The sequence below is a fragment of the Polyodon spathula genome, chromosome 6 (genome assembly GCF_017654505.1).
Source record: "Polyodon spathula isolate WHYD16114869_AA chromosome 6, ASM1765450v1, whole genome shotgun sequence".
NCBI lineage: Eukaryota > Metazoa > Chordata > Actinopteri > Acipenseriformes > Polyodontidae > Polyodon > Polyodon spathula.
Genome location: NC_054539.1, coordinates 43,695,421 through 43,710,693, shown reverse-complemented (window position 1 = coordinate 43,710,693; position 15,273 = coordinate 43,695,421). Strand labels below are relative to the sequence as shown.

At 37.4% G+C, this 15,273-nt stretch overlaps 1 protein-coding gene across 5 annotated transcripts in view; it reads left to right on the top strand.

Moving 5' to 3' along the window:
• Positions 1-1,136: 1,136 nt before the first annotated feature.
• Positions 1,137-15,273, top strand: part of LOC121317216 (spastin-like) — a 36,343-nt gene continuing 22,206 nt past the window's right edge. For 2 of the 5 annotated variants that reach the window (XM_041252907.1, XM_041252906.1), the window contains exon 1: positions 1,139-1,542. In XM_041252907.1, the coding sequence (XP_041108841.1) occupies positions 1,188-1,542 (355 nt within the window). In that variant the 5' untranslated portion in view covers positions 1,139-1,187. Of the gene's footprint in view, positions 1,543-15,273 lie in introns of all 5 variants that reach the window. The other 3 variants (XM_041252903.1, XM_041252904.1, XM_041252905.1) reach the window with 3 other exon arrangements.

Sequence of the window (15,273 nt, the reverse complement as noted above, 5' to 3'; positions counted from 1 at the left end):
GGGAGACTTCTGCCATGTCCCCATCCAAATTGAAGGGGTCCCCTACACCACGCTGGTGGACACCGGGTCTAGAGTAACACTGGCATGGCCCAATGTCTACCAGCGAACCACCGGGAGCTGGCAGCTCCGCCTGGAACCTACTACTGTGCAGCTGCGCACAGTGACTGGTAACAAGCTCCACCATCGTCTGTCCTCAGTCTTCAGTCAGCCTGGCCTGTGTTGGGGGCCAGCCAAGAGCGTCACTGGGAGTTGCCAGCAAAAGGGCCCAGCATTTATTTGCCTGGCCCAGAGCGCCACCACCAGCCATCCCTTGCCCACGGTCAGCCTGACCTTGGCTAACGACTCGCCAGCCTGCCAGACCATCCATACCACAGCAGCCTGCCAGCCAAGTCACTCCAGCAGCAGTAAACGCAGATTGGCACCGTAGCTTTGAGGGGCTTAGCCCAGAGCATCAGTGCCAGCTGCGGGAGCTGCTGCTGGAGTTCCAGCACTGCTTCACAACCAGGCCAGAGGGAGTAAGACATTTTAAATGCTTTCATTACATAATCACATACAATATTCCCCACACAATTACAATTAAATGACCACCATAACAATGCATGTTATGATGAGAACCCATCTCTAACAGAATGTCTGAGATTGAACTGACATGTAAGAGTAATTTTCTTTACCTCAGTTACCAGTTCCTACCTTAACAATTCGTAAAAACAAATAAAAAGGCGAACGCCGTACATAATAGTGATGTAATTTTGGAATGGTTTGGGTGCTATTTATCCAAATTATTCCTAATTCTAAATATAAAGTACTCCAGACATTGCCATTTCCATATATCTATTAACTAATGGCCAAATATGTTAAACGTAAAAAAAGCTGCAAATACAGAATACTACAGTATTAACGAACCATGATGAAGAAGTCACGTAAAGCAGCTTCATCAGCTGTATGACTGGGTCGCTGGAACAATAACATTTGTGCGTTTTGTAAGCGCTACGCATGCGCAACTTACAGTATACCATTCACAAACCAACTTGCACTGCTTTTCTTGCGTAAACATTGCAATCGCCTTGGGTCACCGAGTTACGTTGGTGCTTGCGCCGGTTACGCCCCTTTTGCTCAGTTGGCTGTCAGTGGTTAGTGAGGAGTGCGTGTGCGTATATGTGTTATGGAGGCGACGGTGAGACAGGTGAATGAGTTCTCCGGGCGGAAGAGGGAAAAAGAAGAAAGGCTCAGCCGGTACTACCAGCTCTCCGCCAGAAGTCGACGCCCCCGATCAGGTGTCGCTGCATAAGCGGAATCTGTACTACTTTTCGTACCCGCTGCTGGCGTTGTTCGCCGTTTTCCGAGTCCTCGCCCTGCACTTGGGCATTCTGTTTGCTTGGTTCTGCGAACGGTTGTCCCGGGTCATGGCGGCTAAAAACAAGCCGCTTGCAGCAGCGGCTGTTGGCAATGAATCCGAGGATGACTGCGAGCGAGTTCGGAACTGTCATAAGCAGGCTTTTGAGTACATCTCTGTCGCCCTGAGGATCGATGAAAACGACAAAGGTGAGTCAGGGGGTGGAATTTACCGTGGGGTACATGTATAATACTTACTAGGTAAATAATTGTGACAGTTCTGTTTAAGTAAAGGGTATTTCATTTTCGCTGACAGGCAGCACTGCACTGTGTTGAGTGTTTTTCTTTCTGTGCAGGCACGTCTTGTGATTACATGGATGACGTGATAATAATTCGCCTGTGTCACTGGCATTACAAAACGAAACTAAATAAAATACAGAGCTAATCAATGCAGACTGATGTAAAATTGATTTTGTGAGAAAGGTGAGCGTGTAATTCAAATACAGAGTCAGCAGGTCACTGTCTAATTGCTTTTTAAAGCTGATTTTATGTGACATTCAGATTTCACAATTTTTTTTTTTTTTTTTTTTTTTGTAAAATATAGCAGTTAGATATGGTAGGTTGTTTAAGAGAGAAACATACAAGGCCTTAGTCTGCACAGGGCGCGATTTATTAAAGTTACTAGTACGGTCGTAAGCACAAAACTCTAGGGATTTTCGGTCTGCATCAGTTTTAATATGTTTTATATAGGAAATTTTTCTTTTAGAAATCATGTAAATAATGCATTTTACAGGATCCTAAAACAAGGAAGTGCTTTATAACTTGACAGTTAATTTATTGGTCGTTTTCTTGTTAAAATAGCAATTATATATCTCTGCAGCACGCATTTACCATTACAATTCAGTTTTGTTATAATAATAATAATAATAATAATACACGATGGACAGCTGCTTGGGTACAGTTTGGAACATGTAATGTAATCAGTTACATTCATGGACCTGCATGAGGGTGACTTAAGTTGTGGGCGTTGGCAGTTTTGTCTTTCTGTTTAAATGGAACTAATTCACATGACTTTTTACAGTTGAGTACTCCGATGTAAGACATTTGGTTTGCAGGCCTTTTACTAAAATAAATAAATAAATACGTAGCGATTTCTAAGCAGGAGAAGGCAATGCATTTGGCAATGAAAACATTGAAAACATAAAGGAATCATCTACTATAGATGAAGGTGGCTGCACTAGCTGGTATGGTACATAATACGTTTATTATTATTCGTGGAGGGAGTGGAAATGTTCAACAGCTGCTTATTTTTCAGTGTTAAACACTGGTGGGGATGATGGGATAAAAGGTTAACAGAAACCATGTATGTCAGTAATGTTAACATGACCAGAAACAAAGAAGAGATTCTTTGTTTTGCTCAGAGTGTCCTCCGTTTGCATCCAGTCTAAAGCTGAGCAAAATGGAGAGCAGTAATGGGATGTGCAAAGGATCGCCCCTGTCAGAAGAATGCATGTGTCCCGTTTTGAAATTACACAAGAAAGAAAATAAATCAAGAGTTCCGGTATATAACGTTGTCTTCTACAGTTTTAAGTAAAATTCTGAAGTACTTGGATAATACTGACAGTTGGTCCAAAAATCCACACATTATGCAAAAATTACATCTTGATTAATGCTTTGTTGTAGGGTAGAAATATAAAAAAAAAAATACATGGAGACTGCAGACATGTTTTTAAAATACATTTTTAATAATAAAACGAAAGGAAATGGGGAAACAATAAAAACTGAAAGGTATTGATCATTATGCTGCAGTACAATTTAGGCTGGTTCAATCCTTTGTTACACATACTGTACTTAAGAACTGGTTTACAAATGTACTTCAGTAGTTAACTGATTGTGGTGTAACAGCTTTTATACAACAAGCATTGAGGTACAGTATCAAGTGTCAAATCACGTTTGTTTCAGTCTCTGATCCCAAATGAATATTCTTCTTACCAGATGTTGTTTTGAACTGTCTTGCATTTATTCAAGTCCAACAACAAATTGATCTAAGTAAAGTTAGCCTCTGATATCAACAGTCTTTCCAGACATTGTACTTGTTATATAAACAGAAGGTCAGTAGAGTCAATAGATAAAGCCTTTGACCATGCATTAACCCTTTTACTATATTGTTTTTCTTGCATTGTACAATTTTCCAGGTATCTCAACAATTTTACAGTTTACTTTAAATTTGTGTCTGTGTGTTTATATATATATATATATATATGTGTGTGTGTGTGTATATGAAATAAATATATAATCTTTATGAAGCGTATATTTACCGTTATGAAGCCTTTCTGCGATCTTCTCATAAATGCAGCCCTGTCAGTAGACTATGTGATTAACTGGTGGCCTGCATATACTTGCTTTATACTACTGTATAAAACATGGTGTCTGCACTGCCTTCAATTGTAACCATCTTTTTAAGGCTACTGATTTTCCATTTTTCGGAATAGCAAGTTCAGTTTTTTTCCCCACTTTATCAGTATATTAATAATTTAACATGGTGTTTGAACAAATATAACATTGATTAGTATAATTAATAAATATTACCATAATTATTTATTTTTATTAAAGCCATAGGTTTTAGAATAAGACTTTTGTTTCTGTAATAGTTAATAACGTACCTGAAGACCTGTCATAATGTTTATCACTGGCTCATTGCTGGCATTAAAATAAGCAGGAAGGCCTAAGAACTATATTACAACAGTTCAGAAAACAAATGTCCAGCACTGAGAATCATATTTACAGTCTTCCGTTAACACTGTAGTTCAGTCTGAAGGTGTTTTGAAAAGACCTGTTTATCTTATTGCTGGCATTACAATAACAATGAAAAATATGAAACAGATTAAGTTTTACAAATTAAGTTTTAGCTTTTTACTGGCATTACAATAACATAGATAAAAAAGGTGTACTGTGTGATTGACTCGTTGCTCTGCACAGGTTCAGTGCTGTGCATCACCTGATTTGTAATTTTAAATGTTGCCCCTTTTAATGTACACATAATTAATCCTCCCATTGGTTTCTTTGCTAATTCTGCCTTAATTGCAAATTTTAACAAGAGGTGTATCTCCGGATAGAAAGACAAACGTGTGGTGTGTAGTGACTACATCCTTTACACAGTAAAGCGATTAATTTCCTTGAAGGAATATATAGCTAGAAAAATAGCTCTGAGCTTGTTTCTTCCTCATCAGATAGTATAATGTAATTTAAGAAACTGCCATGGTTTAATATTGCTAATTATAGCTTTATTAAATGGCAGGTAGCTTGGAAAGAAATAAACGAAACAATTATTAAACATGAAATTGTTTGGCTAACTCACTTACTTCGGGGAAGTCCCTCCTGAGCGCAAGCCAGAACTTTTATTTTTCAGCCTAGAAGAATGCAGTGTTTTACCTCTTTTACTGAAACATTGCATTTTTTTTCTTCATTGGTGCAGCTGCCATGTTGAGTTTCAGCAGAGACACGTGATTGAAGTCACATGATGATTAAACTCAACTTGCAAAAAAAATGCACATGGTATGTTTTCTTTAATTATTATATTATACACTTAAATGTGTATTTTTGACTCTCTAATATTTTGATTACATTTTACCAGTTCCAAAATGCTTGAGATGATGATATTTCTGAAATGGTCGTTTTTAAAAGGGAAATAAAGCAAAAACAGTATTGTGATTTGTATTTATGTTTACCAGATTATTTCTACTTCTAAATAATGCAGGAAGATTGTGATTCACTGATTTTAGTATTCAATTATACGACGAGTTAAAAACTGTAAAGTTCATGAGCAGCACTCTCTGTAGAGGCAGAATCGCCAGACGCCTGCTTCACCCACCCTGTATCAGTAGATTCGCTATTGCCCGAGCGAGCTGTGCACTAATGTGATGTGCATTTTTACAGAGGGAAATCAGAGAATCAGCTGCAAGACAGGCACAAATAATGCTTATGTTAATGCTTTGCAATAATGCTTTCAAAATGATAGGTTTACCTCGATGTTGGAGTCTCGATTTTAAGGTTTATATTTATGATAATTTAACTTGTGAAAGTTGGTAAACTGAGAGTGAAGGTTATTGCCAGTTATTGCGAAAGGTGCACATTTTAGCCGTGGAGGGAACACTGCTCGTGGGCTATTCAGCTATCCTCGTTTGTGGAATAACTAAAGTACTGTGAACTTTCATGGAGTATCCTCTATATAATATTTGCTAAGAAGCTTATGGTTTTGATGTAAAGTACTTTTGTCCTGGATGAAGCCCATTTGATTTGCTTTTCTTTTTTGTTACATGGTGAAAGCCAGTGGTGATATCTGTAACAATCACATTGGTGGGTTGAGATTAAATTAAAGATCTGTCTAACCATTGAGTTTAAATGTCAGTATTAGCCAACACATAGACTTTCAACTTGGGATTTCATTTCCATCATGACTCCCAGGGCTGCCTTCAGGCAGATTTACTCATTAAAAACTGTTTCCTAATCTATTCCTCTAGGGCTAAAAATACATACCTCCCACCACCCATGAAAAACTTCAATAACCCATTTTGGCACATTGACAGGTTTTCAGTGTTAGACATCTAAACAGGGCTAGTGTGAATGCTGTGTTATAGTACACCTTAGTTCTGCAATACAACACTCGTCAGTGCTGTAATTTTTGTGACTGAAGCCCTGAAGGAAAGTGTAATTAGTGACATTGGCCATGGTCACCAAATGCCTTTTGAAACCTACATTCTTGAATATTATAAACTTCACCCTCAAATTTCCTGTTTGGGATTAATTCACAAAATAAACATTTTACCCTGATTTTGTTATAGTTTTTAAAGTATCTTATTTTAATATCTGAACACTGCAGACAAACTAAAATTGATGCAATGGAAATGACAAAAGAACAAGAGAAATAATAACAATCTACCATAAGTTTTTATTTATGCATAACACAACAAAAACTATGGATACAGGAAAACGAAGATATACGTTTTTATTTGAAAATGAAAGCATAATTTAGCCTAGAAGATCCTCTTTTAATTTGCCAGCAAAAATAAAGACAACTATATTTTCTTAGTTTCTTTCAAAAATGCAGATTCCTGTCGGGTGAGGTGTCTTTGATTTCTAGAATGAGCATAATCCCTTTTTTTGCATGAGTTTCCTATTTATCATATGGTTTGGTTTTAGGGGCCTTAGTGTTTTGGTACTATAAATGACTTGAGTTCTTTTAAAATTCTAAATGAATTGTTAAAAATACCACCAATTCTCCTTAAAAGGAATGTAGTAGAATTTCGTGATACTATGATTTTTAGACATGGCCCTGGCCAAATTGAACACTTACTGTAAATTACAATGAACTTGGAACACACATTTCCTATTCATGCAAATTATTTTGGAGCCCTCCCAGGGAAGAATGTGAGTAACCCTAAGTTCCCAAGCTGGAAACAGCTGAGTGCAAAGGATATTGGGAAATATATTAACGCATCCAGATTATTGCCTCTTCTGTATTTTTGTGCTGTTTTGGGACTACAAATGAAGATACATTTTCATTAAGCAGTGTAAAGATGTGCAACATCCTTGCAGATAAAAGTGGAGGTGTTGAAAGTGGTGGTTAGTGCACCTCCATACCAGTAAAAGAAAGATGTTGCTGCAGATTTCAGCATTCCCACAACACTTTGTCAACCATTCTGAAAAACTGGGGTACAATAATACCTATAAATAGCAAACTGGATGGAAGTTGTCAGGATTTCTGATTTGCTCAATACCTGATGTTGAGGATGCCTTGCTTTTTGGGACATGCAGGTTTCAAGTGTTTCAGTTAATTTGCAAACTTAATATTCTTAAACTTCTCATTGTTATGTAATTTAAATTTCAGTGTTACTGTAACCATTAAAAATTGTGACAGAATGCATTTGGCTTAGACGCCTGATAATACAAATTACTGACTTTTTTTTTTTTTTTGATCCCTTGAAATTTGTATCAACAAAATTGACTGTAATTTATTTCTTTTCATATAAAACAATGGCTTGATTCTGGTATTCTGCTTAGCTTTTGCCTCAAGTGTGTTCTATAACAGTGGATCAAAAGATGCTTTCATCTGAACGAGAGTCTCTGGGTAATATATATTAATAAGTACAATAGTTCTAAAATTACCACACACGGTCTGCATTGTGAGCACGAGGCGAAGCCCCGTGCCTTCAACAGCCAATGAAGTGCGGCCATTTTTTAATATTCCACACAGGGTTTGAAATTATCTTTTCTATCAATTAGCCATCGGAGCTAATGGAAGGAAAAATCCACCGGCCCCACACACATTCTGCTGGCCCAGTATAATGTTTATTGATACTTCACCAAAAATGTGGAGTTTGTGGACAGACAATCTCTTGTTGAAAGTGCCTGTGACAGGGTAGCCGATGTGGTGACGTCAGGCCAGAATGCAGGAAGAACCAAACGCAGTATTGCAGGTCAAAAAGACACTGCGACGCCGTTTATTTAAACAAAAATAAAATAAATATTTAAACACAAAATCACTTGAGTCACAGAGCACAATAAAGGTTTTAAATTAAACAAATATCAAACACAAAACACACAGGTCAGGCTGGGCAGATTGCTTTCACTGATCCTATGTTTTGTTTCTTTATTTTTACCCACCTCTCTCGCTCTTGTTCACTCCTCTGAGCACCCACCCAGGGTGCAGAGAGCTGCAGGCTTATATGCAGGTGACCATCTCCCGATTAGAAACAATTAATTAACTCAGGAAATGGTCACCGTCTGCACAAGGTTTTCATTTACACCCTGGCAGAGGACGAGCTGCCAGATTTCGCCTCTGCCAGTAACAAAACAATAACAATCCAAAACGCACGGCTACGGCATCATAAATATAATAAGTAAATAATAATACAAAGTAAATACAAAATATGCACAGTGGAGTGGAGTACCCCGTTCTAAAATGAACAAATGTACAGGGCTCCTCACCCTGTTACAGTGCCACATACTAAACCCCTACGCTGTCCCATCCTAAATGATCTTTTTGTAAATAGTAGACTGCAAGTATAGTACATTTTTTATCTTCACCAATTAAAAGCTAATTGTATTCTATCATTCCATTTGACATGTTTCATTAATAGTTATGTTCTCAAACTGCACATCTTGAATTTGCATGTTATCAGTCACTTCTTGTACTTCGTTGGTTCCCACTGTCAGATTCTGCATTCTTCTTTTAGGCTCTGAGCACACTCTTACCATCAGGGGGAGACATCTGAGGAGAACACAGATGTTTTGGACTCCTATTAGTGGATTGTTCGTACACTGACTTATAGATATTGGTATATCCAGAAAACTTTTAAGTAATAAAGAGAAATCACACAGACCCATTCAATTTGAAGTTTTAACGAATAAGAGCAGTATTGGTACTCGTTTCGTTTATGAAATGCTTAAAAATTGATCAAGTGGTTACAGACTGTCGGATCCTAGCTAATGGGCAATTGCATATGATCGCATGCTCTGTACTTTTCTAATCTCAAATATGCGAGGTAGTCCTCGAACTGATAACATATTTTTCCGGTAACATAAATTTCTTCTTGCTTATTAAGATGCAAGTATACAGTTGTAGTCAAAAGTTTAGATACCCCAATGGAAATGTGGTAACTTCTAGAATTTTAGGAAAAATCTTTTGTATCAAAAGTTTTGCTTTTGTGGATGAGGAAAAAGTTACAAGAAATAATGTACAATTTATTTATTTCAGCAATGTTTTTTTTAGAAAGGTGCAGTAACAACAAGAAAAGGCATAATACTTCAAATACAGAGAAATGCATAATACATGATATACAGTGGAAAGTGCATAATACATGGTAGTAACATAATACATGAAATAGTAGTTCCAAAGAGTGTGGTGCATTTTTGCTTGGGGATAATAAGCAGGCCAGAGTCGGAGGACCTCAGCTTGGAGGAGATGTCGGCATCAAAGAAGAGGTTGCTGCTAAGAAGTACACCAAGGCTTCGTACTGTGGGTGAAGGCAGCAGAAGTCCATTTCTGAGGTTCATGGCAGCTATATTTAGATTCTTAAGTTTAGTTTTACATCCTACTAGGAGTTCAGATTTGTTAATGTTCAGTTGAAGAAAATTGGCAGACATCCAAGCCTCGATGTCTTGACTGCAAGCCGAGAGCCGGACCATGGCATGGGCTACCAGGGTTGAGTTTTAAGTAGAGCTGGGTGACATCAGCATAGGAGTGAAACATGAGGCTGTGATATTGTGATATGTAGATATTGAAGAGAAGGGGCCCAAGAACAGATCCTTTTGGGGGACACCACAAGTGACTTGGTTTGCAATACCTCTGCATCCAGCATAGAAAACAGACTGCATGCGTCCGGATAGGTAAGAGGACATCCAGGAGAGAGAGGTTCCAGAGATTCCAGCATACTTCTGAAGGCTGTCAAGAAGATAGCCATGATTTATGGTGTCAAACGCAGCTGTTGGGTCAAGGAGGACAAGCACAGAGGGAGCATCAGCATTGAACAAGAGATCATTGACTGGAGAGATTCAACCAGATTGTTGTCCATGAGATGTTTCATCAGCTTGAGAGTAAAAGGGAGATTGGAGATGGGACGGAAATTAGGTAAGTTTTTTGAGTACCGGCGTAACTCGGGCAAGCTTGAGTGCAGCAGGAACCGAGCCAGAGTCCAGGACAGGTTGAGAGGGAGCAAGATCAGAAGCACAGAGACGGACAAGGTTAGTCGGCCAGGGGTCCAGGGGGCATGTGGCAGTAGTTGATTTTCAACAGTAAGCTGGAAACATCAGCAATGGAGAGAGGGAAGAAGGAGGAGAGGGCAGGAGGGGCAACTGGAGGAGTGTCAAGGTGGTCAAGTAGTAAACTGGATTCGTGGTGGTTCTGCCACAGCTCAGACTGCCGTTGACAGACACTGATTGCCCATTTATACTATCCTGTCGGCCTGGAGCCGTATACTTTACAAACGCTTCTTATCAGCCTCGCAATTTAACACAGCCCAGCACACAAAGGAAATCTAAATTGCTATTTTTAAGTGCAGCCTGATTTACCTTAGCAGTCAACGATTTAAACTATGTAATGAACTGTAATTCACTTACCTATTTCAGTGTTTTTCGCCAGCGGCTGGAAACACACACATCTCTGCAGTTACTCAAGTCAAAAGTATTCAGAACCTTTGGATCGTTGTGTTGGAACGTCCAGTTGTGCTTTAAACAGAGTTTTGTAGTGGAGGGTTTTGGATGATTAGCCAATATCTTTTGAAATGCTATGGAATCCATTTTACCATATATTGGAACTAAATGTCCTGTCCCATTAAAGGAAAAACAGCCCTATAGAAGGATATTACCACCTCCATGCTTGACAGTAGGTATGCTGTTCTTTTCTTTGTGCGCCTCACAAGACTTTCTCCAAACGGAACGACTATTCCCATGTGACCAAATAGCTATTTTTTTTTTTTTGTTTGTTTCATCACTCCACAAAACCTTTGACCAAAACTCATCATTCAAATGCAGTTTTGCAAACCTTGAAGCGATTGTCCTTGTGATGTTTTCCTAAGAGCCTGGCCTTGGTCTGCAACCACTGAGACCTTCACCATGCAATACTCGACCTGTGGTTGAAATGGAAACCCCAGTCCCACTTGCAGTCAATTCACTTTGAATATCTTTGGCTTTCAATCTCTGATTGTTGTTAACCTTCCTCACAATTCTTGTACTTTGTTCTTGGTGAAAGAACCTTCTTTCTTTCAAATGGAGGGAGCATTGTGACTGTACCTTGAGTCTTGTACTTCTTGATAATAGAAACAGTAGTTGAAATCGGGATACTCAAATGCTTATAAATCTTCTTGTATCCTCCTTCAGCTTTATGACAATAAATAATTTTCTGCCTAAGGTCTTCAGATAGCTCTTTACTTTTTCCCATATTGACTTATTGGTAATGACAGCAGTCAGCCCGTGCTTAACCCTTTTATACTCTTTAAGAATGTTCACATACAATCCAGCTTTTTACGGACTTTACTAGATTAGGTTCTGCATTATCATATTGAAATTTGTAGCACCTTGTAGACAATACATACTGTCATGACAGAAATAATAAGTTGTCTAGGACTTACTTTACCCCAGTGAATTAACTACAAAACAAAGGATGCCAAATAGCAGTTCAAGTTAAACTTGTTTTGTTTATTCCCAAAATAAATAGTATACAAAGTTGACAACACATTTTATTTATGTATTTATTTATGTGTTTGTTTATTACATTCCACATAAGTCACAACAAAATTATGTATAATATATACAGTCCATATAAAAATCACTACACAACATTTTCAGCAAGTTGGGCACTGTTTAAAGTGAGGCATTTCAGAATGACATAATTACCCTTTGCTGTCCCATGAGATTCTGGCTCGCTCTAAAGCAGCACAGTGCATTTTTGTCCCAGATGGCTTTCCATAGAGGTCACAATGTGTGCGCATGCATAAACTGGTTTGTTTGTTGTTTGCGGTGTAAAACTTTTTTTAAATAGAGGCTCAAGCCGCTGTGTTGATCCTGTGCATAGCTGAATTTCATACAGTATTGCTTATTAGAGACTGTTATTGAGAACTTTTGAAGTAATTTTTTGAATTACTTATTACAAATTTCAAAAACATAAATGTAGTCAGACTACTGAGACATGGTAGTCAATTTGGTTACAAATCATTTTTCAGCAGAATAAAATGGAGCGTGTTAAAGTAAGGTATACACCATGTATATCAGAACTGACACAGAAAGCGTAGGGATATACTTGCCACTTCCAACATTCAAATTATTAAAGTAAACCGTGGCTTGCCGGTACCTGTCAATTAAAAAAAATGATACTGCTGGAACTGTCTTGTTCAGTACAGAAAAGACGATATGGAACAGCACTGGCTACAGCAATCTAGGATATCTAACGAAGTCAGCACAACAACATGAACGTTCCCAAAGTCACTTGCGTGCCAGCCCTGTAACACTCAACTTTTGGGCAAACCTGGATTGATGTTCAACTGGATGAGCAGAAGCATAGGGATACAATACATCACAATGAGAAAGTAAGAAAAAATCATGAGGTTCTTAAACATTTGATTTGATCTTGTTGTTTATTTTACATATTTTTTTTTGAGTAAAACAGGATTAAAAGGCCAGGCATAGCAAAAGGACATGTGTACTGCATACCTCTTTATAGACATGCATACTGATAAATCCTCTCCTGATACCTCGTTTTAGTACCAAACTCCTCAAATAATGCAATCCAAGTCATTATTTTATTACTATAACAACCCAAAAATGCAAATGTCCGTGATATTTGAATGCTCAATGCAGAAACACCTATCTCGTTTGTTTGTGTCTGTGTTATCTATTGCTCAGATACACCCTTTTTTTCCGGTTTCATTAGGCCGCTGTCGGTCTCACTCGGCAATTCAAAGGTTTTCTCAGCTTTTTTCCAGAAAAAAAAACAACTAGGGACCTGTGCTTGACGTCTTTTTTTGATCATGTTGGACAGGGTACGACATCGGACTGGAAAGGGAAAATTGTAATATCGGACTTGGTCTGACATAGCACCGCAAAGGTTTAAGACACCAAGCTACTTTATTTTCTACCCAATTTATAATGCCTGAAACTCTACAACAGTCTATATGGAAGTGGGTGTCGGTGACAAAAGTACCGTGAGCCACATTCTGAGTAGTTCTGGTTAAAATAAATAAATAAAAGTAAAATCTCTCGTACGGGATTCTTGGCCGCTATCTTTAAGGATTATGGAAACTTGGTACACTGCAGTAAGTAAACAGTTTTGAAAAAAAAGATGATATTAAGTCTATCTGGGTGTTGATTTGCAAGCAGTGACGTTTGCTTTAACTCTTAAAGCTCAGCCCCATTAATTTTGGGGTTCTAGCTATCCAAAGGTTACGCACATATTACTCGGGCACCTTAAAAACCACCAACTTCATTCATTGTACAGACTTGGGGGCTTTCCAAAGACGTATTAATTGTGTGTATACGGAACTCCTAGCCGGAACTGCGATCGGCTGAAATTCAGCCTCTCGTCAGTGACAGAGTTCACAGCTTAGGTTTCAATTTGAATCTATTGCTGTCATTGTAGCAGCTAAACTGAAAGGGGTGCTATCATTGGAAAGCTTAGTTCCCCCACCCCCATGTTCATTTCATATTGATGTTCAATGGGACAGTGTGTTTTGTTTGTTTGTTTTTTAGCCATCTATATTACAAAATATATATATGTGTTATATATATATATAATATATATACGTCAAGTATATATATATAAATATATATAATAATATATATATATATTATAGTAATTATATATATATATATATATATATATATATATATATATATATATTCGATATTATATATTATATATATATGTATTATATATATATATATATATATATATATATATATATATATATATATATATATATATATATATATATATATCTATATATATATATTATATATATCATATCATTATTTATTTATATATTTACATATATTCTCATCTCACACATATAGTATGCCTGATCCTGTTACATAATATGAAAGGAAATCTTTTGGCCTTTCATTTGATATGTTACATGCATGCAGTACACATTGTCCAGTAGTTAAACATACATAAATGAAAACAGTGAAAAACATAGGGCTGAGTGTAAAGAGTTTTAAAAAAAAAAAAAAAAAAAAAAAAAAAAAGAAATGTGCTGGTTAAGAACAAAATTACCTTTTTCTTCTGCTGCAGCAAAAACTTCACGTCAGGCAAGAGTACTCCGTCTCACATTGATGAACAGCTGTTAGGTCTCCTGAAAGCGGCTTATTTTTAACACCAGTGTGAATGATGAGGTTTGTATTACTCTGTGCAAATTTCGATGCAATTGAGGTTGTATCTGTCAGACGAGGGGTTTCTTATGGCTATACCCACACATCAAGTCATTAAATCTGTTGTGTTTCATTTTTGATCGTTAATATTTTTTTATACGACAAAAAGATGAAAAGCACCATTCTGCTGTGCTGTGGTCTCTGATATTTTGCAATACAAGCGGAGCAGTTTGTGAACTTCTGGAAGTAACCTTCTAGCCACTGGCACTACAGTCATTGCATTAGAGATGGATTGGATGCTTCTCACCTTTTTTAATTTCGTTTTCCCCTTGCTTCTTTTAAAATGTCAAGCATCAGAAGCAGCTGTGTGTTCAAGCGGTCAAAATCAAAGTCATTAGAATAGGTTTCCAGAGTTATTGTTGAAAACGTTATGGTTTCTCAATTAATTCAGTTTCAAACATGAGATTTGTTTTAAAATGTGTCTTGCGTGGTGATGCAGGGGAGGGGGTTTCTGAAGGAGGCTGAACGGAGATGTCACGGTTTTTTAGAGTGTTTTTTTTTTTTGCATACACTCCAATTTACAAAAAAAAAAAAAAATGCAGTTTCAAAAAAAGATCAGCCTGCTTCCAGTAGCTGTGACAGTCTTGGGTCAGTTTCTGCTCTCAGTGAGTCTGTCAAAGCCATTGGTGTTTTACAGTCTTTAAAAGCCTGATACCTACAAAAAACTTAAATCTTGTTAGCTGGGCTCCCATCTCTACATTCTCATTCCCATCATCAGTTTTTTTTTGTTTTCTTTTTTACAAAGGAAGATGGGTTTTAGGGTCATTCGTGGCAGTCCGTATCCACTAAATGCTTTCAAGGTTCGGAATTTGAATTAACTGGGGTGACCGTATGTAGTATGGGTACTCATCAGTGGGAAGACGGTATTACTATCGAAGTTGTTTATGATGTACGATCGCCTACAAATGTAATATTAATATATATATTATATTTATGCTATCAATATATATATATATAAATAATAGTGTTTAATATGATACCTAAAATTTGTGGTTTCTTGTTAGCTGGGTCACACAGTAT